This window comes from Tachyglossus aculeatus, chromosome 17 (assembly GCF_015852505.1).
Source record: "Tachyglossus aculeatus isolate mTacAcu1 chromosome 17, mTacAcu1.pri, whole genome shotgun sequence".
Lineage (NCBI taxonomy): Eukaryota > Metazoa > Chordata > Mammalia > Monotremata > Tachyglossidae > Tachyglossus > Tachyglossus aculeatus.
This window is the reverse complement of record NC_052082.1, coordinates 24369437-24393801: the sequence shown is the minus strand read 5'-3', so window position 1 is coordinate 24393801 and position 24365 is coordinate 24369437. Positions and strand designations below refer to the sequence as shown.

General features: G+C 40.3%; 1 protein-coding gene across 1 annotated transcript; it reads right to left on the bottom strand.

Annotated features, from left to right (window-relative positions):
* Positions 1–618: 618 nt before the first annotated feature.
* Positions 619–24090, bottom strand: TGDS (TDP-glucose 4,6-dehydratase). Its single transcript, XM_038759801.1, has 12 exons — positions 24020–24090; positions 16730–16796; positions 15995–16063; positions 14312–14402; positions 10591–10733; positions 9828–9926; positions 8792–8851; positions 7086–7129; positions 6567–6732; positions 5000–5058; positions 4042–4139; positions 619–1771 (listed from the first exon to the last, which is right to left on the bottom strand). The coding sequence occupies exons 1-12, from the start codon at positions 24088–24090 to the stop codon at positions 1683–1685; spliced, it is 1056 nt and encodes a 351-aa protein (XP_038615729.1). The 3' UTR covers positions 619–1682.
* Between the last annotated feature and the right edge of the window lie 275 nt (positions 24091–24365).

The window sequence follows — 24365 nt, the reverse complement described above, 5'->3', positions numbered from 1 at the left end:
TATATACATTTATATATATATACACATATATAGTTATACTTAAATGAAAATTGAATAGAGGTGGGACTTTCTAGCATTTTCTATGCAAAGGGAATTGCCCAGCCCATATAGCTTTTCTGACAAATTTTCTAGCAATGTTGACAATAGGCACACTGGGCAATTAACACCACTTGTAAAATTTAAATGGAATTTAACTACAGTTGAAGATAGAGATTAGAAGTCAGAGAACTAACCTGGTTCTTGCTTATTTAAAAGCAAGTTTCTTGATAGTGATTTTCCTAAATTGTAGAAAATAAAATTTTGAGAAAATGAAAACATAAGGATTAGTCATATGGGGAAGGGAATATGGAGTGACTATTGCTGTGTTATTACCTTTTACATGTTCTATTTAGTTGATCCAGGAAGTCATTTAGGAAAAGACATTTGAAGTGCATCATTAAACGAATTTCATGTTCTGGAAGGCTTCTATTCGGCTTGTTAATAAAACTATCCTCCTTACAAATACATCAAAGGTAGGCGCCACATTTAATTTATACTTTGTAAAACCTCACTGTACTCCATGTCATGCAACCCTTTGACTATTAATAAATGTAACAGTAAATCCACTGAGTCAGAAGATATATTTTTAAATGCTTTAATAATTTTATATGAACTTTAGAAATTAGAATATTAAAATGTTACAAGAAAGTACCCAACTGTAACGTCACACAAAAATATTTGAACATAGTAAAAATACAATTTACAAATAAATCTACATTTAAGAAAGTGGAATGCTTTTTATGATCAAAAATTATCCTAAATATATAATTAACTTTGTTTCCTATGAAATATTTTCTCCAACCTACTTAGACTACGAGTCTCGTGGGACAGAGGCTGTGCCCAACCTGATTAAGTTGTATCGCCTCCAGCGCTTAGATCAGTGCTTGATACATAGTAAGCACTTAAGTACCATAATAATAATAATAATAATATTTTATTTTTCTTTTCATAAGTTCATTATACACTTATAATTAGGCCATTAAACATTCAAGTTTTCCAACCTATGCATATTTAGTAGTGCATACTGTACACTTCAGTAATGAAAAACTAAGGAGAAGATATATTCACTCAATTGTATTTGTTGAGCTCTTATTGTGTGCGGAGCACTGTACTAAGCGCTTGGAAAGTATAATTCAGCAACAGAGATAATCCCCGCCCAACAACGAGCTCATAGATAGTACAGACATCACACACCCCAACTGCAGTACATTTTTTAAATTAATAAGCTGAAAGACAACTGAGTGTTATAAATTAAAATTATGTAAAATGCTATAGTTTTTCTCTCATTCAAGGTGATCAAATTTTAACTTGATATGCATACAGCTAACAAACTGTTTTGAAAATGTAAAAATATTCTTCTCATATTCATGTTGAATTTATGAAAAACATCACTTTTTAAAAGTTTAAAAAGCTTCATTAACATTATAGAAGTAAACCAAATTGTTAATAATCAATTGAATAATCAATTGAATAATTGAAATATACTTCATGTATTCATAGGATTCCAGAGACCACTCTGTCTTTGAGTATTTGTCCAAAAAGACTTGCATCTCCTCCCAACCAGAGAAATGATGGTTTGGGTGACTCTGGGGTGCAGACTTTCATCTTTGGAGGTAGAATCACTTGGTTTTCCCCCAAGTCCCTCACTGGATGAAAGGCTGTGTGACAGGAAATGGATCCAAAGCTTTTTCTGCATTCTTCCAGTTGTGAAAATTCTCCCTATACCATTCAACTGATTAGAAAATAATTAGTTAAATTAGGTGACATGAACAGGTTTTGGACTCTTCTTCCTGCTCAAGAAAAATGGTAAACTACAACAGCAGTTTGCTAAGAATATCGTTTTAAAAATAATACAGACTGCTAGAAGTACACAGATGTCTACTTAAACAATTAAGAATGCTTCATGCAGACCTTTCTCTCCATTAACAAGGTATTAAGCAGAATTTTGGTGGCTTATTCATGACCTTCCTTCCTCTCCCCCTCACCCCCTCTCCATCCCCCCAATCTTACCTCCTTCCCTTCCCCACAGCACCTGTATATGTTTATATGTTTGTACATATTTATTACTCTATTTATTTATTTTGCTTGTACATATCTATTCTATTTATTTTATTTTGTTAGTATGTTTGGTTTTGTTCTCTGTCTCCCCCTTTTAGACTGTGAGCCCACTGTTGGGTAGGGACTGTCTCTATATGTTGCCAACTTGTACTTCCCAAGTGCTTAGTACAGTGCACTGCACACAGTAAGCGCTCAATAAATACGATTGATTGATTGATTGATTGATTGACCTCAGTATAATTCTCTCTTGCTGACTGTGTTTTAGGCATTTCACATCACAACTGCCCCAAAGTCAAATCCACATTATTTGAAATTTAGACTAGCTGCTCTACAAGGAACTTGGTGATTATCCATGGATCACATTTACCCATGCTAACCCTACCCCAATTAACAAAGAAAATGGAGTTTCCTCATTTAGTCTGTTAAAAAAGTCAAAAATTCTCATGAGTTTCATTCTTTGATTCCATTTTCCTGGAGGTAATGAATGAATTTGCTTCTCAAATCACTGATTAAAGCTAGCACTTTCTCATCTCAAGTGACTGTGATTACATACTACAAGTGTATAGGCCCTTTTAAACTATTCATTCATTTTATTCAATCGTATTTATTAAGCGCTTACTGTGTGCACAGCACTGTACTAAGCGCTTGGGAAGTACAAGTCGTCAACATATAGAGACGGTCCCTACCCAACACCGGGCTCACAGTCTAGAAGGGGGAGACAGACAACAAAACAAAACATGTAGATAGGTGTCAAAATCGTCAGAACAAACAGAATTAAAGCTATATGCACATCATTAACAAAATAAATAGAATAGTAAATATGTACAAGTAAAATAAATATAGTCATAAACCTGTACAAATATATATATATATATATATATATATATATATATATACAAGTGCTGTGGGGAGGGGAAGGAGGTGGGGGGGGGGAGATGGGGAGGAGAGGAAAAAGGGGGCTCAGTCTGGGAAGGCCTCCTGGAAGAGGTGAGCTCTCAGTAGGGCTTCGAAGGGAGGAAAAGAGCTAGTTTGGCAGATGTGCAGAGGGAGGGCATTCCAGGCCAGGGGGAGGACGTGGGCCGGGGGTCGACGGCGGGACAGGCGAGAACGAGGTACAGTGAGGAGGTTAGCAGCAGAGGAGCGGAGGGTGCGGGCTGGGCTGTAGGAGAGAAGGGAGGTGAGGTAGGAGCGGGCGAGGTGATGGACAGCCTTGAAGCCCAGGGTGAGGAGTTTTTGCTTGATCCGTAGGTTGACAGGCAGCCACTGGAGATTTTTGAGGAGGGGAGCAACATGCCCAGAGCGTTTCTGCACAAAGATGATCCGGGCGGCAGCATGAAGTATAGACTGAAGTGGGGAGAGACAGGAGGATGGGAGATCAGAGAGGAGGCTGATACAGTAATCCAGCTGGCATAGGATGAGAGATTGAACCAGCAAGGTAGTGGTTTGGATAGAGACGAAAGGGCAGATTTTGGCGATGTTGTGGAGGTGAGATCGGCAGGTTTTGGTGACGGACTGGATGTGCGGCGTGAACGAGAGAGTGGAGTTGAGGATGACACCAAGGTTGCGGGCTTGTGAGACAGGAAGGATGGTAGGGCCGTCTACAGTGACGGAAAAGTTAGGGAGAGGGCAGGGTTTGGGAGGGGAGATAGGGAGTTCAGTCTTGGACATACTGAGTTTTAGATGGCAGGCAGACATCCAGATGGAGATGTCCTGAAGGCAACTATCAAAAACTATTTACCACAGCAGTGCCATTAGAATGAGGGAGTTTTATATTTGCTGCTCTACCTAAGGGCGAGTTTAACAGACCATTCTGAAACCAAAGAGCAAAATTTCTTTTGCTATTTCCATGACTCTCCACTGAAGTTCTACTTCTAAAATAAACTGTTTTGCCTTATCTTTCAAATCTCTCCACATCAAAATGATATCCATTAATGTAAAACATACTTGTTTTCTTTATTCCTTCTTTCCAAGGCACCTTAGGTCTCCATCCTAATCCATGCATTTTTTCAGATTTCATTGGGTACCCCATATCATTGGATGGTCTGAAGGAAAAAAAAAACGTTTAAAATTAAAGTTTCTGGGTGAAATTCCAAGAAACCGACTTCTCATTAAGCAAAGAAAAAAAAGGGAGAGATAGATCCTTGCACTTTCAATCTGGTTCTACATCAGGCAGAAATCAGACCTTCTTGAAGTGACTAAAGTTTGGATCTCCAAACCTAGCAAATTCCCCTAAGAAGTTCCTTTGTCCCATCTTTCCAAGTCCAGGCCTCCCCATTCACAATATGTTTACCAGTTTCTCCCACCTTGTCTCCCTGATCCTCTCGCTATTCTAAATCTAATTTTGTAACTATATTTTGCCTTCTGTGCTCCCCTGAGCCTTCCCACACATGGCAATTCCCAATCCCTCCCCAAATCACACCTCCCCCCCAGCTCCCTGGGGCTATGAAAAAAGTCTGAGTACATCAATTCTTTCTCTTCTCCATCAGTGCACATATACAGCACAGGCCTGAGAGTCATGAGGACCTGGGTTCTAGTCCCGGCTCCGCCACTTGTCTGCTGTGTGACTTTGGGCAAGTCACTTAACTTCTCTGTGCCTTAGTTACCTCATCTGTAAAACGGGGATTGTCCTGTGGGGGACAGGGACTGTCCCCAACCTTAATGTGCTTGTATACACCCCTGCACTTAGAACAGTGCCTGGCACATAGTAAGTGCTTAACAAATACCACAGTTATTACTATTATTTTTGCAGGTGGCTTACAGGTGTGGTCTGGAAGTAATGCACCAGAGGTGGGGGGGTAGGCAGGGGAGGAGGAATTTTTTGGATTCTTTAAGTCAAAGTGTATAAACCCATGCTACTGAAAGAGGACATTATAACCCTTCAATTTTTTCACCAGTTACTCACCTGTCATTAACATAATCAACCCAGTTTTCAGTTTCAGACTCTGAACTGGTCTCTTTTATCTACCCAAAAAGAGATCACTTTTAATTCAAACTGAAGCATAAAAGGTCATAAAAGCACAGTAATCTATAGTAAACTAAAGAGATTGAACACTTTCCCCAAAACTGCCGAAAAGTAGTTCCAATCAAAATTCCAAACACTTTTTTGAGTCATCTGTATTCAGACTAAGAACCCAGCTGTTTCTTCTTAGCTTCACATTAGTCAGAAACATATATAGAGGTTCTTTTTATCTATTCATGTTCATGGTTTTGTATTTGTTCAATCTCCACAAGACCATAGGTCACGTCTTCCATCTTCCTTAGTAATTTCCAAAAATACCTAATATACTAGATTATTTGCATTCAGGAGATACTTGATAAATTCTGATTGAATAAGCAAAGTAGAAAAATGACAAAAAATTGTAAATTCAAAATTCCTGGTTATTTGATTAATGGTTGAGCAAAAAAATAATTTATATCCTGAGATCTTTGAAAAAGACATTAGTCTGAAGAATTACTTTGATTTAGTTTCTTATTCTGATCCCTGAAAAGTCCAATTATCATTAGTAGGGAAACTACTGGTATAAAATTTACAGGGTGCCTAAAGACACTATTTTTCCTTGCATCACATTTAATATAAAGACTAAGAATGCAAGTAAAAATTCCCTACTGATTGCCTTGAGGAAATGAAGAAAACAATTTAACAATGTTTCATTAAACAAAAAAGACCATACCCTAATCTTTTTTACTCATAAGGATAGTTACTTAATAATAGAGAAAAGTTTTCGACAGAAATCTTGGATCACTTTCTATCACTGGAGCAAAGGAGCAAAACATTAAACATTTAATCAATCAATCAATGGTATTTATTGAACATTCATTAAAAGGCATGGTGTACTCTCACACCGAAAAATACTGTCTTTTATACCAGGGCTGCAATAGTGTTTGAAAGATGATATGCTGAATCATTTCCCAATAAGCACGCCTTGCATGGGGTAGCATATAGATTAAATAGTTGAACTGTAAAACAGCCTGCTAAAATAGTCATCCGGAGGCACAACAGCTGCCTATATAATTCACTAATTTTGAACCTATAATCATGGGCTGCAGCAAATTTATCAGAAAAAGTGGGGAAAGACGAGGGGAGAAACAATTTTATGGTCATATGACAACACAGATGACATTTACTCCTGAGATGTTGCTATTCACAGGGGCTGTTAGCATTTTCTACAGGTGAACCAGCATGGTTTGGTGGATTGTGCGCGAGGCTGGGAGTCAGAAGAACTTGAGTTCTGATACTGGCTCCGCCATCTGTCTGCTCTGTGACCCTGGGCAAATCACTTAAATTCTCTGTGCCTCAGTTACCTCATCTGTAAATGGGAATTAAGTCTGTGAGCCCTATGTAAGACATACTACCTTGTACCTACCCCAGTATTTAATACACTAACTGGCACAGAAAAAGCACATAACAAATGCCATAAAAAACCCTATACATATAATTATTAGCTGGATGGTTTTCAAAGGACACTTACCAATTGGATTAACTCTTTAGCAAGTTGGACGACTGACATCTCAAAATTGGTTCCAATGTTATAAATTTCACCTGGCTTCCCATTTTTTAAGACAGTGAGAAATGCTTCCACTACATCCGTGGCATAAAGGAAATTTCTTTTCTGAAGCCCTGAACCATGAATGCAGCTAAAGAGATTAAACACACTTTCCGTCAAATATAAGTAACCAAATAAATTATTCAGCTATTTAAGTGTTTTGTAGGAAAAACAACTCAGTTCTACAAATCCATTTTCTCATTCCTTGACAAAGTTAAACTTTATGCAAATATATGAACAAATTCTAATAGTATTATTCAAGGAAAAGTTTCATTTAAATGTATCTGAAAACTAAATTAGGTATGAAGGAAAATAATTAAATAGGAAATTTTATAACAAAAACAGTCAGCAACAATTGCCAGAAACAATGCCATTATTATAGACATCACCACCAATAACAAACACTAATTAACACTAAAACTAAAGGATAAAAAAAATGCATACCATTTCCTGTTGTGCTGTAATAGGGAGATAAATTTTGGAATAACCTATGAAGAACATTTACAGGTTATCACAGATTTGACAAACATTCAGGCGCTTTCCTCTTTACAGCTCCTGGCCCAAGAATCAAGGAGCTTTCTACAATTCCCCTGTAAGAGTTTTACAAGCAAAGATTTGCTAAAAATATACTGGACTTTCATTTTACTCTGAGAAAAAGCAACATAAAGTGGATCAGCCTAAAATGAAGCAGTCAGTGGACAAGGGATGGATGGGTTCCACACCATAAATAAGCAGCTTAAGTCATATTAAAGATGCTTAAAGCAAGGTCCTAAGAGTTTGCTAAGATAACCGAGGGGGAAAAGTCGGCCCCAAAGCTCTCAAGTGCTTCCCTAATGCCTTGCTCTTGAAGGGGGAGTGTAAAAATTGAAATGCACTACTGAGTTCCTAGATTCCATACACCAGTGCACCTCACATGAATGTGGGAGACTACTTGGAAGGCAAAAAACCTTAGCAAAAAAACAGTTTTATGGCATTAACTGTGAGACTCCCCTTCATCCTCAACTCCCCTAGAAAAAGTGTGCCACTGTATAAATAACTTTTATAAAACAGTGGACACCAATTACTACATTCTAACCAGATTATGTTCTAGTGATTTTAAAATAGTGTAAACTTTAAAAGTAAAAAAAAAACTCACCACTATATAATAATAAACAGACATCCTTAAGGCTCAATACAACATCTTCCTAATAATACTTTGTGGATTTCACATTACCATAAAAGATGTCTAGTACCTCCCAAGCTCTCAAGTCTAATTTGGGACAGCTACACTACTACAATGAAGGAATGGCAATGGAATAATTCATACTTTTCCATTTCAAAAGGCAGCTCCATTAGCCATAGCTTCCAAGCACTACAGGTTTCAGATGTCCTTGAAATCATCCAATAGTTCAAAAGACTAAATACAATTAAGAGCAAGTGAAAGACTGCTAAAATTCTACTTTAGTAATGTTGCATGGGGATCATTTGGTGAGCAAAAATTTCTACACACTGATCAGGAGTTTCTGACCAATCTTATGTATTATAAATTATTTATTTCTATTAACGTCTGCCTCTCCCTCTAGAATGTAAGTTTGTTTTGGGCAGGATATGTATCTGCCAATTCTGGTGTACTGTACTCTTCCAAGCACTTAGTACTGTGCTCTGCACATAGTAAGCACTTAATAAAAACCACTATGTGAATCAATCAATCAATATTCATCTCCCCTGGAAAGAGCCAGCCTGAGAGACCTCCCGGGAGGAACAGCAGAGAGTCTGGAGAGAACCTAGCAGAATGGTTCCCTATGGCCGGGCCCAGCTTTCCTGCTTTTCCTCCTTCCTCCTCCTCCAGGCTAGCTTTCTCTAGACACCTCCTCTTGCCCTTCTCCACTGCTGCCTTGTCCTGCATGATCTTCTCAGACTATGGGCCTCAAGTGGGACAGTAACTGTTTAACCTGATTATATTACATCTGCTCCAGCAATTAGCACAGTGCTTGGCACACAGTAAGCACTTAAATACCATAATCATTATTACTGTGATTCAGATTCTGCAGCTATGCTATCAACTGTGTCCCAGTTCTTTTGCATATTAAAGAGCAAAACACTTCTGAGAGCGTAACAGATGTGTGTATCTATATACATATATAAATACGATTGAATGAATGAGTATATACCTTTTCTGGATATTGATGTGGTCCATAAACGTTACTGCTTCTTGTGATGACAACTGGAAACTTAAAATATGAAACTTTGAATTAATGGAGAGGATAAAATAAACCTTAGTCTCAGGATGACAACAGGCGTGTAAAGGTGTGCCTGATTGGAAGGCCAACTTTGCCTTTATATATCTTTGCACATCTATTTTTTTCTTTTTCATTTCTAAAGAACAGTAATTTACTAGAATGTGATTTATAAGATTTCTGCATCCAAATGGCATTCCTCTCCCTGTTTAATCAAATGGAAAAACCATTTATTTTTTTTACCTATGGAATTTAAAGATGAACCATAGACTGTAGTAAAGCTTAACATCTACATGTATTTTAAGACACTCAGATGGTATTATTTGATGTCATCTAATTCATCTCCCTAGCTAATTTTCTTAGGTTAAGCATATAATTTCCATATCAATTCCCAATATATCCTAATTTCAACTGCTTCTAAAAACACCTGGCAGTTGTAGAAAGGAATATATTGCATCTAAAGGAAATACAAACTTGGGAAATCTCTTTTTAAAATGCCATTTACATCAATGCACTCCAAATTTGAAAGCATTTCTATTTAAAGGATTATCTGTAACCTCTCAGGCCCAAAATGCATTCTACCTGTAATACTGCAACCTCTCTTCTTCAACAGACAAGCATCTTAGTTACTTATTCTATTAATTTTGATGGTATTGACACCTGTCTACTTGTTTTGTTTTGTTGTCTGTCTCCCCCTTTTAGACTGTGAGCCCGTTGTTGGGTAGGAGCCGTCTCTATATGTTGCCAATTTGTACTTCCCTAGCGCTTAGTACAGTGCTCTGCACACAGTAAGCGCTCAATAAACATGACTGACTGAATGAACAAAAACCTTAGGAACTTGATATAGGTGGACCCTGAGTTTGACTTTTGTTTTCTCACAATTCACTTGAACCCAATCTTCTCAGCATATTTTCCCCACTTCAGTAAGAGAAAGATGAACGGTTGTTATTGCAAATGCAAAAGGACAAACCTTATATCTTTCCCAGTAAGACTGAACAAAGCATTCTGCAGCTGCTTTAGATGATGCATAAGGATTAGTAGGTTGTTTGGGTGAAGACTCATCAAATTCCTAATTTTTTTTAAAAAAAGACATTAAAAAAGACAGTTTTTTAAAAAGGCAGTTTTTTCTGCATGGAAATTTTAATTCAAGAGAAGTCAGAAGTGTGCTACAAAATCATAACATTTGGTAGATTCAAATCAATGGAATTTACTGAGTGCTTATTACTTGCAGAGCGCTGTACTAAGCCCTTGGGAGAATACAACAGAATTGGTAGGAATGTTCTCAAAAGGAGCTTACAACCTATTTAATTAGAACTTTGGTCATTAAAAATGCCAGTTGTCAAACCAACTGCCACATACTTCATTGATAAAATTAAAACCATTAGGCGCATTCTCCCTAAAATCTCCCCTGCTTGTCTCCAGTCTCATCCTAAGTCTGCCCCACCTTCAACTCTCCCATTTTACTCAGAAGTATAGCTAAAAATCTGCTGCCTCCTCTCAAAATTTCCCTCCATATGTGCCTCCAACCCCATTCCTTCTCACCTTAACCAAATGACTTTGGTAAATAGCATTTACTAGGCTGGGTGCCTTCCAATTCATACTGTTTGAAAAAGAATTATTACTTTAGCTTCTACGAGTACCGCATCTGTCACCAAATTAGAACTACAAATTGAAAATGTTATTAAAAAGAGTTACAAAAAATAGTTCAGGGAATGAATTTTTCCCCCACTCACCTGATCAAGGCTACCTCCATATACTTCATCTGTGCTGACGTAAATAAACTTCTCCACTCTGGCTTCATGGGCAGCGCTAACCAAAACGTGGGTGCCGTAAACATTCACATAGGTAAACTCGAGAGTGCGAACAAATGAGAGATCTGAAAAGATATACAGATCAAAAACGTTATGAGATGAATGTGCAACCAAATGGTATCAAATCTCTCTGACTTTGATGGGTGTGTAAGTTATGTGCTTAGCAGGTCACTGGCAGGGGAAAGGACCTACTTTCCAGGGAAAGATCTAGGAGAAGGGTGAAGACCAGCAGCCAACCTGTACCGTGGATCTTCAAGTTTTGCAACTGATTAAACATAGCCCAACTACAAACCCCTGGTGGCATGGATTTAATAAAACATCTTTGCCTCAAGCAGTCCCATAAAAATGAACTTTCATGGCCTAATGGAATATTGTATTTAGTCCCTATACACTCAGTTTGGTCACAACGCACGTTTTCAACATGAACTTTGGCTAGATTGCAATAAGGGTGCATACAGAAAATGTAAGCCTGTTAGAGCTAGGAGTTCCATCGTATCGAGAAATGGCTTACGTGTGTCCATTCAGAATGGGAATGGATATTAAAGAGCAAGTTATCCCTAATGTAAGGCTTTGCAGGAATGCCATCCTCACCTTAAAAGAACTGGGTGTATGACGAAAACCACATGAGAAAATATAAAGGTAAAATGTGACCAAAGTGAGTTACATAAAAACTACAAAAAAAACAGCTGATTGCTTTTACTAAAATTATTTTCATTTTCTGGGTTATTTTCTGCTTATAGTGCATATCCATAATATGAATTATTAAAAACCACAATTTATAAAATACACCGTTAAGCAGCAAAAAACTCTCTTCTAAAGTTAACAGCTTATGTATTGTCCTAAATACCAAAAAAAGAAGAAGCATAACAACTTTGAATAGCATAACATCAACTGTACTTTAAAAAAAAAATGCCTTTTTAAATAAAAATGTATTTACCACATTAGCAAGTTATTGTGCTGAACTTACAAACTTGGACCTCAAGGGCTTAAATCTCAGAGATAACATAGACACGCGAAAATAGGGCACAGTGAAACATAGACCAAGGGATATATAAATGAACTGTTAAAACTCCTTAAAAAACTTACTTTGCTACCCTCAAAAAATGCACATATTTCAACTTCAAACTACTCACTAGAAGAGATCTCTGGGAAAACCACAGTGTGGGAATGCCTTCCAAGTTGAATAGACCGCCCAACGGAGATCCTGGAATCTATAGGCCTTCTAATCTAAAGGCCTTCCCTGAGACCTATGGCCTAATCAATGAATCAATCAATTTATTAATCAGATTTGAGTGCTTACTGCAGACCACAGTCCTAAAAAGAGCTGGCAGACTTGTCCCTTGACCACAAGGAGAGTTCAGTCTAGAGGGACCTAGTACTGTTATGGTCCACCCCAAGTAGATGAGGATTCCCAGAACTAGGAACTATATTTTGCTGCAATATAAAACCTGGAATACTATAATATACTCACACTGCTGTAATAGGGACAGAATAGAGCTGGAGATGGTAGAAAGGACAACTGAACTGCTCAGGAAAAGTTTTCACGAGAATTCAATTCACATGATTAGAACTCTTCAGTCAAGACAGATAAAGGTTAAAAGGGAATTTTAAAAGTTTGTAAAATTTACCCAGGGCTTGCATAAGTCACAATTGCAGTTAGGCAAAGTGCACAATAGGCTAAGGGAACAATATCAATCATATTTATTGCGTCTGAAGAAGATGGGTTCTAGGCCAACAAAGGGAAGCACCTTGGCTCATACTGAGCAGACAAAAAATATCTGTGGTACAAGAGAAGTCTAGATAAATTCATGAATATGGACAAGGGATTCACAAGAGGATAACACTGGCAATGGTAGAGCTGTAAAAGAAAAGGTCAGGGATGTTAGAAGACATCTGCTGTACTGGTAGGAAATAGTCTAAGATGGACAATCGTTGTACTCTATGTGCCTCTATGTATCTCATCACCACAATTAGAGGTACAATGTACCAGTCATCTGACCCAATAATGACATTTCTTATGTATTAGGGTCAGAGACTGTGCTTGTTACTACACAGAGTAAGTGCTCAATAAATACGACTGACTGACTGACTCACTCAGCTGTATCATACAGCACAGCAGATCCTCTTTATACTCTTTTCAACACAGTACAAATGGAAGCTATTGTTGTATTGTACTTTCCCAAGCGCTTACTACGGTGCTCTGCACACTAAGTGCTTAATAAATACGACCAAATGAATGAATGAATGAAGATAGGCAATCTGGACCACACCATATTGATTTTTCAAGCTACCTGATGCCAAAGTTCATGTCAACTAAATACTTGATGCCAAGGTTCATGTCAACTAAATACCACTGATAAGTGTCAAATACAACAGCAACACGAATAAACACGAAGAAATGCAATGTTGATAACCCAGCTGTCAATCTAGCCCAGTAGGACAGAATATTGATATAATTCAGTATGACTTTTCTTTTATCAGTGGCATCAGGGCAAATTTAGAAAAGCAGTGTTAATAGTTGTCCTCCTTGCCAACTATTCTGACAGCCTCTTGTATTCCCAACTTTTATCCTTTATTAAAGTTTCACTCCCCATTAATCTATTTAAACCTTTTTTGAGCCTTATATCCTTAACTTTCCCCTGTACAATTTTTTTATAAATGTATTAATTAATTTACCCAAACCCTTCTTGAACTACTGACATTTTCTGCCTGCACAACTACCCAGAGTAATGAATTCTATGTGCTTACCATCTGCTCTAAGACAACCTTTTGTTTGTTTTGAATCTACTACCTTCAAACTCCCATGAGTGTGCTCCAGTTTTGGTGTTCTAGATTTAGAAAACAATTTCACGTTGGCCATGTCCACACCTTTCTACAATCACAGAAGGGGAGTGGAGGAAGGAATAGTCAATTTAGGGAGTTCCTTGCATGTTATGTGATTTTCGGGAATTCCCCGACAGTATCTCAAAATCGAAAATTCAAAAAAGACATTTAAAGCTAGGTGATTTTCAAATACCAAATCATGGCCACATTTCAAGTACAATGAACAGGCACAATATGCATTCAGTTATAGCAAAATGGGTGTTTTCACTATGGGTTTTCTCTAGAATGTGGCTGCAGAATCAGGGAACTTTCTTCCAACAAGAGCCTGCCTGAACACACCATGAGGGGATCCTAGAAGAAACAGACGGGCGCATGCATACAGTTGTGGATGTGGTGAATACAATATCAGCTTTTCTTAATGCGGGGTTTTTCAAGAATGCAAACTCCATGCTCTAGGAGAACTGGGCATATAATTAAGGACAGAGGGACCGAACAATGCTTAGACTCAAATTTTACAGAATTTTTCACCTCATATGTTTATATCTTACATTTGGACTATTCCTTGGAAAGTGTTCCTTGGTTGAGATTATATTCATTTTAAGCCCAGAGCTTTTTGTAGACAAATTGTAAATGGGTTTATAATGGACTAACCACTAAAATGACTCTGATCGCAGAAATACTAACTTCATAATTTTAGAAAACTTTGTTTCTGAATTACCACAAAAGGAGAAAAAACCCATTAAAAATGAAGGCGGTAATGGGACTATGGCAAAATACATATAATTTATAAATTAACAAGGTATTACCCAACATTGCTCACCTACATGGGTTTGTGCCGCAAAATGTAGTACTATGTCAATTTTCTCTGTTTCAAAAAGATGTTTTACAAAAGGAGCTTCGCAAATGTCACCCTGAATAAAACAATGATGATGACAGTAATGAAAATCAGAACCTCTTAAGTTTTTAAAGATTACATTCACTATAACTTGTTTTTCTTTCATGTGAAAAATGTTGATTATGGTTAAATAAAATCCATTCTACACTACTACATTAGCTACTGTACTAGAAAAGTCAATGAATGAGTCATGATACAGCTTTGTCAATTGTGTAACTTTTTGAAAATGCATACACACTGAATCCAGTATTTGGGCTTTCTCAGACATAAACAGTGTCTTGTGAGACATTCCGCAGCTAAAACAAATGAGAACATATTGTCATAAGACTCACTCACAAGACCAAATCAATGAAGTTAACATGAGTTTTCTCAAACCACTAAGATCAAAGACTATCCAGAAGCAAATATGAACTTTGGGGCTGTTAAAAAAAAAACACTTCTGGCCCAAAAAGGAAATAGGCAATTTACTGTGAAAAATAATACCCACAACATTAAAATATAATATACTTTTAAAGTAAGAAAAATCAGAAGTTTTTTAAAAGGCACAGTTTTTTATTTTTAAAACTTGATTTTTTGTGGTTTAAAAAGCAGTGTTCATTCAGCATTTAATCACTGTTCTAAACAAAAAAAATGAAATTGTACGTTGTAAGATACATTTGCACTCAATTTTTTTTTAACTAGAATGGAAAAGTACTCTAAAATGCTATTTGTAAGTTTCCAAACAGTAGTCTAAAGAATTTTAACGTGTTGAAGGCCTCACTCCTACCAAACCTCCAGAACCTTTACACTCTTTTCCACCCATTACAGGTCTTCTCCACACTCCAGCCTCCCCCTTTCTTGCCTTTCTCAGATGGTCTGAGTGCCCTTGCTCTGTTTATTTTAATCTAAGCTCTGACTACATTTACTTCAATCCAAACACGCTCAGGTAAGGATCTTTTTTTTCTCTCCCTTCTCCTTCCACCTTCCTGGCATTTCCAGAGGTTGTGACGGAAGGCTTATTCCATATTACTTATATGTGTAAAGAGGCACAAACAATATTGTGAATCCAGATACTGAAGGCTATCTTTCATGGGTCAAGGCACCTGCCCTAGACATCATTTGGGCCACAGCACACTTGCAGTGCTGGAACGAGATCTCCAGTGACTTTTATCCCAGGAAAATGAAGTACATTTTAACACGGGGGTTCAGGAATATTAACAACAGAATGATAAAGCGGCCACCTTTATCCCACCACTAAAATATCAGCACTGGGGAGCCCTGAAGCGGCAGGGGCGTAGTTAGCAAGTAATGGTTAAATTTTTTGGCAGCTTAAAGAGTGGCTTCTTATCTAATGGCTAGGTCCCTTGGCATACATTTCAATCAGCTTTCTTTGAAAAGTCAGTTCTCCCATTACACAAGTTTCACTATGTGTTTTAGATAAAGTATCACTGGGGATTTTGAAGAATGTTCTTTCAACAACATTTGCTGTTAGTACAGTGCTCCGCATACTGAAAGCACATAGTAAATACCATTCAAGGAGCTTACAACTCAGTGGTCTGTACTTCAAAGTTAAAAAAAATCCCACCAAAAAAATGAGCAACTTGCTATAATACTTAGAAAGTTTTTTACCTTTATAAACTTGTAGTTTTGTTTGTTAGATATGGTTTCAAGGTTTTTCAGACTTGCACAATAGTCCAGCTTAAAAGAGAAAAAAATGAATATCACAATGAAAACATAAACCACTTAATGACATCAACTTCTTTTGATAATGCAGTAGTGAATACAATGAATCTAAGTACAATGTCTTACTTTAAGAAATTCTGATATTCACAGATTTCTGTGCCTTGAAAAAAGTACAGCAGTTTATTCCTATGTCTAGATTTGCCACCATTACTCTAGGACACTTTCAAATTCTAATACAGACTAGATTTAAAGCTAACAAAAATTCTATTCAGAGAGAAATGTCACGGACCTACAGATTAAACTTTGAACATAAATTTCAACTATAACTTATTTTATTAAAAAATTAAATGGAATGTTTTTTATCTCCAGTGTAAACATTCTCCTTACGAATTTAGGACAGAAAAGAGGGTAACGAAGAAAAACTTCTTCCATTGTTAAATTAAAATCCAACAGCAGAATTTAAAGAAACAGTACAGAAGCATGAAGAGCAATGAAATCACTACAGTTTGTTAAAGAAATAAAGCTACTTAACTGGTGGTGTACTAAAGAACTTTATGCTCATTTTACTACCATGTACATAACTTGATAAATTGGATGAAAATAACTTCAAAAATACCATTAAGCCAGGATGGTATTTCTGTGCTCAGTATCATACTAAACATTTTTTATACCAAAACTTACCTTATCTAGATTTATGATGATATAGTTTGGGTAATTTTCTACTAGAGACAGAATTACATGTGATGCACTGTAAGAAAGGAAAAGAAACTTTTAAAAAAGAACTGTAGAAATATTAAAAAAAAAAATCAACCCAGCCTACTCGGCTCTAGGAGGAAAGAACATCACCCAAAGGTTACTTACCGACAAACCTTGTGTTCAATGACCAACTCCGCCCATAAATTTCATAAGTAGTCCAATATTCCTCCCATTCCCAAGCACTTATATACATACTCTTATACTCTGTGGCTTCCCCTACCTGTAATTTATTTTGTTATTTGTCTCGCCAGATTATCAGTGTTTTGAGGGCAAGCACTGTCTACTTCCTTTACAGTATTTTCTCAAGTGCTTATTAGCTCAGTACTCTGAACTAAAGAGTAAGCCCTCAATAAATACCACTGATTGACCAATGAGGAAAGCTCAACTTACCCTAGGCCTTAGCCTCTCCATCTGAAGAAAGGCTAGTTATCTAAGAAAATGATTTGGATAAACAGCTTAATGTCATAAATTGCTTCAAGATTCTCATATGAACAGTAGTCCTGAGATCTGCCATTGATTGGTTCGCAACTGACCTTTCAATTTTGCTTGCTAGGTGTTTCTGACTCAAAGAGTTTATTTTCCCCAACTACACTTCTTCTCATGTCCTCTAATTCAAACAAGTTAGCCGGCTAAATCACTCGATCAGTCACACTTACTGGGTGTTTACTATGTGTACAGCTCTATACTAAGTGCTTGGGAGAGTTGGTAGACATGTTCCCTGACTTACTATCTAGAGGGCTTACCCTTTGCACATGACTGTAGTGCCACCAAGCCATTTCACATGTCTGTAATGTTCTCCTATATCTTTAATAAATCAGGTCTTCCCTATCCTAAAAAAAAAAAACCCCTCCCTTGACCCCATGTGTCCCTCCAGTTACCACCTCATCTCCCTCCTACCATTCCTCTCCAACCTCCTTGAGCAAGTCGTCTACACACACTGTCTCCATTTCCTCTCCTCCAATTCTCTCCTTGACCCCCTCTGATCTGGCTTCCAACCCCTTCACTCCACAGAAACTGCCCTCTCAAAGGTCCTCAATGAGCTCCTTGCCAAATCCAATGGCCTCTACTCCATCCTAACCCTCTCAGCTGCCTTCGACACAAGCAACCGCCTCTCTAGGAAACATTATTTAAACTTGGCTTCACTGAAACTGTCCTCTCCTGGTTCTCCTCCTATCTCTCTGGCTGCTCATTCTCTTTTTTGGGCTCCTCTTCTGCCTCCCACCTCCTAACTGTGCGAGTCCTCAAGGCTCAGTTCTAGGCCCCCTTCTATTCTCCATCTAAACCCTGCTCCCTCGGTTTAAACTACCATCTCTGTGCAGATGATTCCCAAATCTACATCTCCAGCCCTGATCTGTCCCTTTCTCAGCAGTTTCGCATTCCCTTTTGTATTCAGGACACCTCTAATTGGACCTCCTTCCAACACCTCAAACTTAGCATTTCCAGAACTCCTTGTGTTCCCACCTGAACCCTGTCCGTCCCATGACTTTCCTGTCACCGTACTCAGCACCACCACCCTCGTGGGCTCATATGTTGCCAACTTGTACTTCCCAAGCGCTTAGTTCAGTGCTCTGCACACAGTAAGCACTCAATAAATACAATTGATTGATTGATTGATAAGCCTGTAACCCTTGCGTTAGCCTCGATTCATCTCTCTCATTCGATCTGTCCCCGAATCCTGCCGGTTTAACCTTAGCATCGCTAAAATCTGCACTTTTCTCTCCATTAATCCAAGTACTTATCCTAACCCACCCTGATGACTGCATCAGCCTCCTTGCTGACTTCCCTGCCTCCTATCTCTTCAGCACTTTTGTACATAACCGTGGCCTAGAAGATAGAGCAAGAGACCGGGTGTCAGGAGGACCTAGGTTCTAATTCCGGCACCATCACTTCATTCATTCATTCAATCGTATTTATTGAGCGCTTACTGTGTGCACAGCACTGTACTAAGCGCTTGGGAAGTACAGATCGGCAACATACAGAGACGGTCCCTACCCAACAACGGGTTCACAGTCTAGAAGGGGGAGACAGGACAACAAAACAAAACAAGTAGATAGGTGTTAACACCATCAGAGTAAATAGAATTATAGATATATACACATCATTAATAAAATACATGTGTACAAATAAAAGAGCAATAAATATGTACAAATATATACAAATACAAGTGCTGTGGGGAGGGGAGTAGGGCAGAGGGAGGGGCGTGATGGGGAGGAGAGGAAAAGGGGGGGCTCAGTCTGGGAAGGCCTCCTGGAGAAGGCTTTGTCAGTTGTGTGACCCTGGGCAAGTCATTCCACTTCCCTGTGCCTCAGTTACCTCACCTATAAAATGGGGATTAAGACTACAGGACATGGACTGTGTCCAACCTGATTAGCTTGCATAATAATAAAAATAATGGTATTTATTAAGCACTTACTATGTGCAAAGCACTGTTCTAAGCGCTGGGGAGGTTACAAGGTGATCAGGTTGTCCCACACGGGGCTCACAGTCTTAATCCCCATTTTACAGATGAGGTAACTGAGGCCCAGAGAAGTTAAGTGACTTGCCCAAAGTCACACAGCTGACAAGTGCTGGATCCAGGATTTGAACCCATGACCTCTGACTCCAAAGCCCATGCTCTTTCCACTGAGCCACACTGCTTCTCGGGTTATTCATTCATTCATTCATTCAATCATATTTATTGAGCGCTTACTGTGTGCAGAGCACTGTACTAAGCGCTTGGGAAGTACAAGTTGGCAACATATAGAGACGGTCCCTACCCAACAGTGGACTCACAGTCTAGAAGGGGGAGACAGAGAACAAAACAAAACATATTAACAAAATAAAATAAATAGAATAAATATGTACAAATAAAATACACATAAATACATACAAACACATATATACATATACACAGGTGCTGTGGGGAGGGGAAGGAGGTAAGGCGGGGGGATGGAGAGGGGGAGGAGGGGGAGGGGAAGGAGGGGGCTCAGTCTGGGTTAGGGTTACTATAGTACAGTAAGCGCTTACTATGTGCCAAGCACTGTTCTAAATGCTGGGATTGATACAAGATAATCTCAGTCTTAATCCCCATTTTACAGATGAGGTAACTGATACACAGAAGGTTTGGTGGCCTGCCCAAGATCACACAAAGGACGAGTGGCTGAGCAATCAATCAATCAATCGTATTTATTGAGCACTTACTGTGTGCAGAGCACTGTACTAAGCGCTTGGGAAGTACAAATCGGCAACACAGAGACAGTCCCTACCCAACAGCGGGCTCACAGTCTAGAAGGGGGAGACAGAGAACAAAACCAAACATATTAACAAAATAAAGCAAATAGAATAGATATGTACAAGATAAATAGAGTAATAAATATGTACAAACATATATACAGGTGCTGTGGGGAAGGGAAGGAGGTAAAATGGTAAGGAGGTAAGGTGAGCAGGGATTAGAATCCACATCTTCTGCCTCCCAAACCCGGGCTCTTTCCACTCAGCCTCGCTGCTTCTTGCTCTGCACGCAGTCATTGCTCAATCGTATTTATTGAGCGCACAGCATCATCATCAATCGTATTTATTGAGCACTTACTATGTGCAGAGCACTGTACTAAGCGCTTGGGAAGTACAAGTTGGCAACATATAGAGACAGTCCCTACCCAACGGTGGGCTCACAGTCCAAAAGGCTCACACTACAGCACTGTACTGAGCGCTTGGGAGCGTACCTCACAATGTAACAGACATATTCCCTGCTCACAGCCAACCGGGAATTAATTCCACGGATTGATTGACTGGGGCAGGCTGCCACTCCTCCTCCTCTCACAGTCCCTCTTACCCTCCCGGTGGGCAGGGAACCCGTCCACCAACTCTTCGTGCAGTGCTTTGCACACAAGTCAGCGCTCAATAAACACCAGTGATCGATCCCCTTCAATGTCCACTCTTCCTTCCAGCTTGGCCTCCTACGGTCCCTGGAACAATGTCACCCTTGAGTTCCCGACCCCACGGCGAGGCTGCCACGTCTCCTTTTGGCGGAGGCCCGGGGAGGACGCGTACACGGGCGAGGAAAGGAGAGGAGAAGAGGGGAAGGGAGAGGAGGGGAGGGGAAGAGGGCCGCCCATCCCAAGCCTCGCCCAGGACAGTTGGCATTAAGGGCCTGAAGAAGAAGAAGAGGTCACTGGGCTGGGCGTGCGACGGGCCTAAACCTGCGGAGCCCGAGGTTTGTCCAATCACATTTATTAAGCATTTATTCTCTAAAATCACATTTTAGAGAAGCAGCGTGGCTCAATGGGAAAGAGCCCGGGCTTTGGAGTCAGAGGTCGTGGGTCCAAATCCCGGCTCTGCCAATTGTCAGCTGTGTGACTTTGGGCAAGTCACTTCACTTCTCTGGGCCTCAGCTACCTCATCTGTAAAATGGGGGTGAAGACTGTGAGCCCCCCGTGGGACAACCTGATTACCCTGGAACCTCCCCAGCGCTTAGAACAGTGCTTTGCACATAGTAAATGCGTAATAAATGCCATCATTATTATTATTGAGCGTTTACTGCGTGCACAGCACTGTACTAAGCGCTTGGGAAGTACAAATCGGTAACATATAGAGCCGGTCCCTGCCCAACAACGGGCTCCCGGTCTAGGTCACTTGGGGCCACCAGCCGGGCCAGCCCGGTCTGGGCCTGGGAAGGGGAATGGGACGAAATAGCAATAATAATGATAATAACGGTATTTGGTAAGCACTTACTATGTGCCAAACGCTAGGGGAGATACAAGGTAATCAGGCTGTCCCACGTGGGGCTCACAGTCTTCAGCGAAGCAGTGTGGCTCAATGGAAAGAGCATGGGCTTGGGAGTCGGAGGGCATAGGTTCAAATCCCAGCTCTCCGACTTTGGGTAAGTCACTTAATTTCTCTGGGCCTCAGTTCCCTCATCTGTAAAACGGGCATGAAGACTGTGAGCCCCACGTGGGACAACCTGATCACCGTGTATCCTCCCCGGTGCTTAGAACACATAGTAAGCGCTTAACAAATGCCATCATTATTATTACTATTATTAATCCCCAGTTTACGGATGAGGGAACTGAGGCCCAGAGATGTGAAGCGGCTTGCCCAAAGTCACCCAGCTGATTAAGGTCGGGATTAGAACCCGTGACCCGGGCTCTTTCCACTAAGCCACAATGCTTTTTTTAAAAAAAAGGAAAGGACAAAGCAGGGCAGGGCTCCGAGCTCCGGATTTGGAAATTCCTACGGGCCAGGGATCGTGTCTCCCAAGTCTAGCGTGCTCTCCCCAGCGCTCAGCACAAGGCTCTGCACAGAGGAAGGGCTCGATAAATACCACCGATTGGCTGAGATTAAAATTCATTCATTCATTCAATCGTCCTTATTGAGCACTTACTGTGTGCAGAGCACTGGACTTAAGCGCTTGGGAAGTGCAAGTACAGAAGCGGAGTGGCTCAGTGGAAAGAGCCCCAGCTTAGGAGTCAGAGGTCATGGGTTCAAATCCCGGCTCCGCCAATTGTCAGCTGTGTGACTTTGGGCAAGTCACATAACTTCTCTGGGCCTCAGTGACCTCATCTGTAAAATGGGGATGAAGACTGGGAGCCTCCCGTGGGACAACCTGATCATCTTGTATTCTCCCCAGTGCTTAGAACAGTGCTTTGCACATAGTAAGCGCTTAATAGATACCATCCTTATTATTAAGTCACTCCTCTGGGCTTCAGTGACCTCACCTGGAAAATGGGGATTAAGACTGTGAGCCCCCCATGGGACAATCTGATCACCTTGTAAACTCCCCAGCGCTTAGAACAGTGCTTTGCACATAGTAAGCGCTGAAGAGATACCGTCATTATTATTAAGTCACTTCTCTGGGCCTCAGTGACCTCACCTGTAAAATGGGGATGAAGACTGTGAGCCCCCCGTGGGACAACCTGATCACCTTGTAACCTCCCCAGCGCTTAGAACAGTGCTTTGCACATAGTACGCGCTTAATAAATGCCATCATTATTACTATTATTATTAAGTCACTCCTCTGGGCCTCAGTGACCTCATCTGTAAAATGGGGATGAAGACTGTCCCCGTGGGACAATCTGATCACCCTGTAACCTCCCCAGCGCTTAGAACAGTGCTTTGCACATAGTAAGCGCTTAATAAATGCCATCATCATTATTAAGTCACTCCTCTGGGCCTCAATGACCTCATCTGGAAAATGGGGATGAAGACTGTCCCCGTGGGACAATCTGATCACCTTGTAAACTCCCCAGTGCTTAGAAAAGTGCTTTGCACATAGTAAGCGCTTAATGTTGGGTAAGGACCGTCTCTACATGTTGCCAACTTGTACTTCCCAAGCACTTAGTACAGTGCTCTGCACACAGTAAGCGCTCAATAAATATGATTGAATGAATGAATAAATGCCATCATCATTATTATTATTAAGTCACTCCTCTGGGCCTCAGTGACCTCATCTGCAAAATGGGGATGAAGACTGTCCCCGTGGGACAATCTGATCACCCTGTAATCTCCCCAGCGCTTAGAACAGTGCTTAGCACATAGTAAGCGCTTAATAAATGCCATCATCATTATTATTATTGTCACTCCTCTGGGCCTCAGTGACCTCACCTGTAAAATGGGGACGAAGACTATGAGCCCCCCGTGGGACAACCTGATCACCCTGTAAACTCCCCAGCGCTTAGAACAGTGCTTTGCACATAGTAAGCGCTTAATAAATGCCATCATCACAATTATTATTAAGTCACTCCTCTGGGCCTCAGTGCCCTCACCTGTAAAATGGGGACGAAGACTGTGAGCCCCCCGTGGGACAACCTGATCACCCTGTAAACTCCCCAGCGCTTAGAACAGTGCTTTGCACAGAGTAAGTGCTTAACAGATGCCATCATTATTACTAAGTCACTTCTCTGGGCCTCAGTGACCTCACCTGTAAAATGGGGATGAAGACTGTGAGCCCCCCGTGGGATCACTTTGTAAGCTCCCCAGCGCTCAGAACAGTGCTTTGCACATAGTAGGCGCTTAATAAATGCCATCATCATTATTATTATTAAGTCACTCCTCTGGGCCTCAGTGACCTCATCTGGAAAATGGGGATGAAGACTGTCCCCGTGGGACAATCTGATCACCCTATAACCTCCCCAGCGCTTAGAACAGTGCTTTGCACATAGTAAGCGATCCATAATAATAATTATTTGTTAAATAATTATAACAAATAATAAAAAATGCCATTATTATTATTATACTTACATGAAACCAGCGCCGCCCGTCACGAGGACCCGCTTGGTGAAGCGGGTCGCCTCCCCGGAGGCGGCCGACATCTCCCGAAGACGTTCGGCCCCAGGCCGTAAAGCAACGCCGCTCGGGACTGCCGTAAACGGCCTCCTCCCGGCTTTTCACTTGACGGCGGCCCCTAGTGACGGACACGTCACCGCGGCAACGGGCGGGGGAAAGCGGGTCCGGGCCCCAGGCTGGCGAGTGGCCGTGTTTTCGCACATGCGCAGTCCTGGATGTTGGGGGGGGGGGTCTCCCTACCAATCAATCAATCAATCAATCAATCAATCAATCGTATTTATTGAGCGCTTACTGTGTGCAG

What these genes read in the sequence shown, in the direction of transcription:
- TGDS (XM_038759801.1), bottom strand. Translation starts at nt 24,090, where the DNA reads ATGTCGGCCGCCTCCGGGGAGGCGACCCGCTTCACCAAGCGGGTCCTC. An exon ending in TCATCATAAATCTAGATAAG is followed by an intron (nt 16,064 to 16,729) that starts GTAAGTTTTGGT and finishes TTCTCTTTTAAG; the next exon opens with CTGGACTATTGTGCAAGTCT. An exon ending in AGAAGGAATAAAGAAAACAA is followed by an intron (nt 1,772 to 4,041) that starts GTATGTTTTACA and finishes TTTTCTAATCAG; the next exon opens with TTGAATGGTATAGGGAGAAT.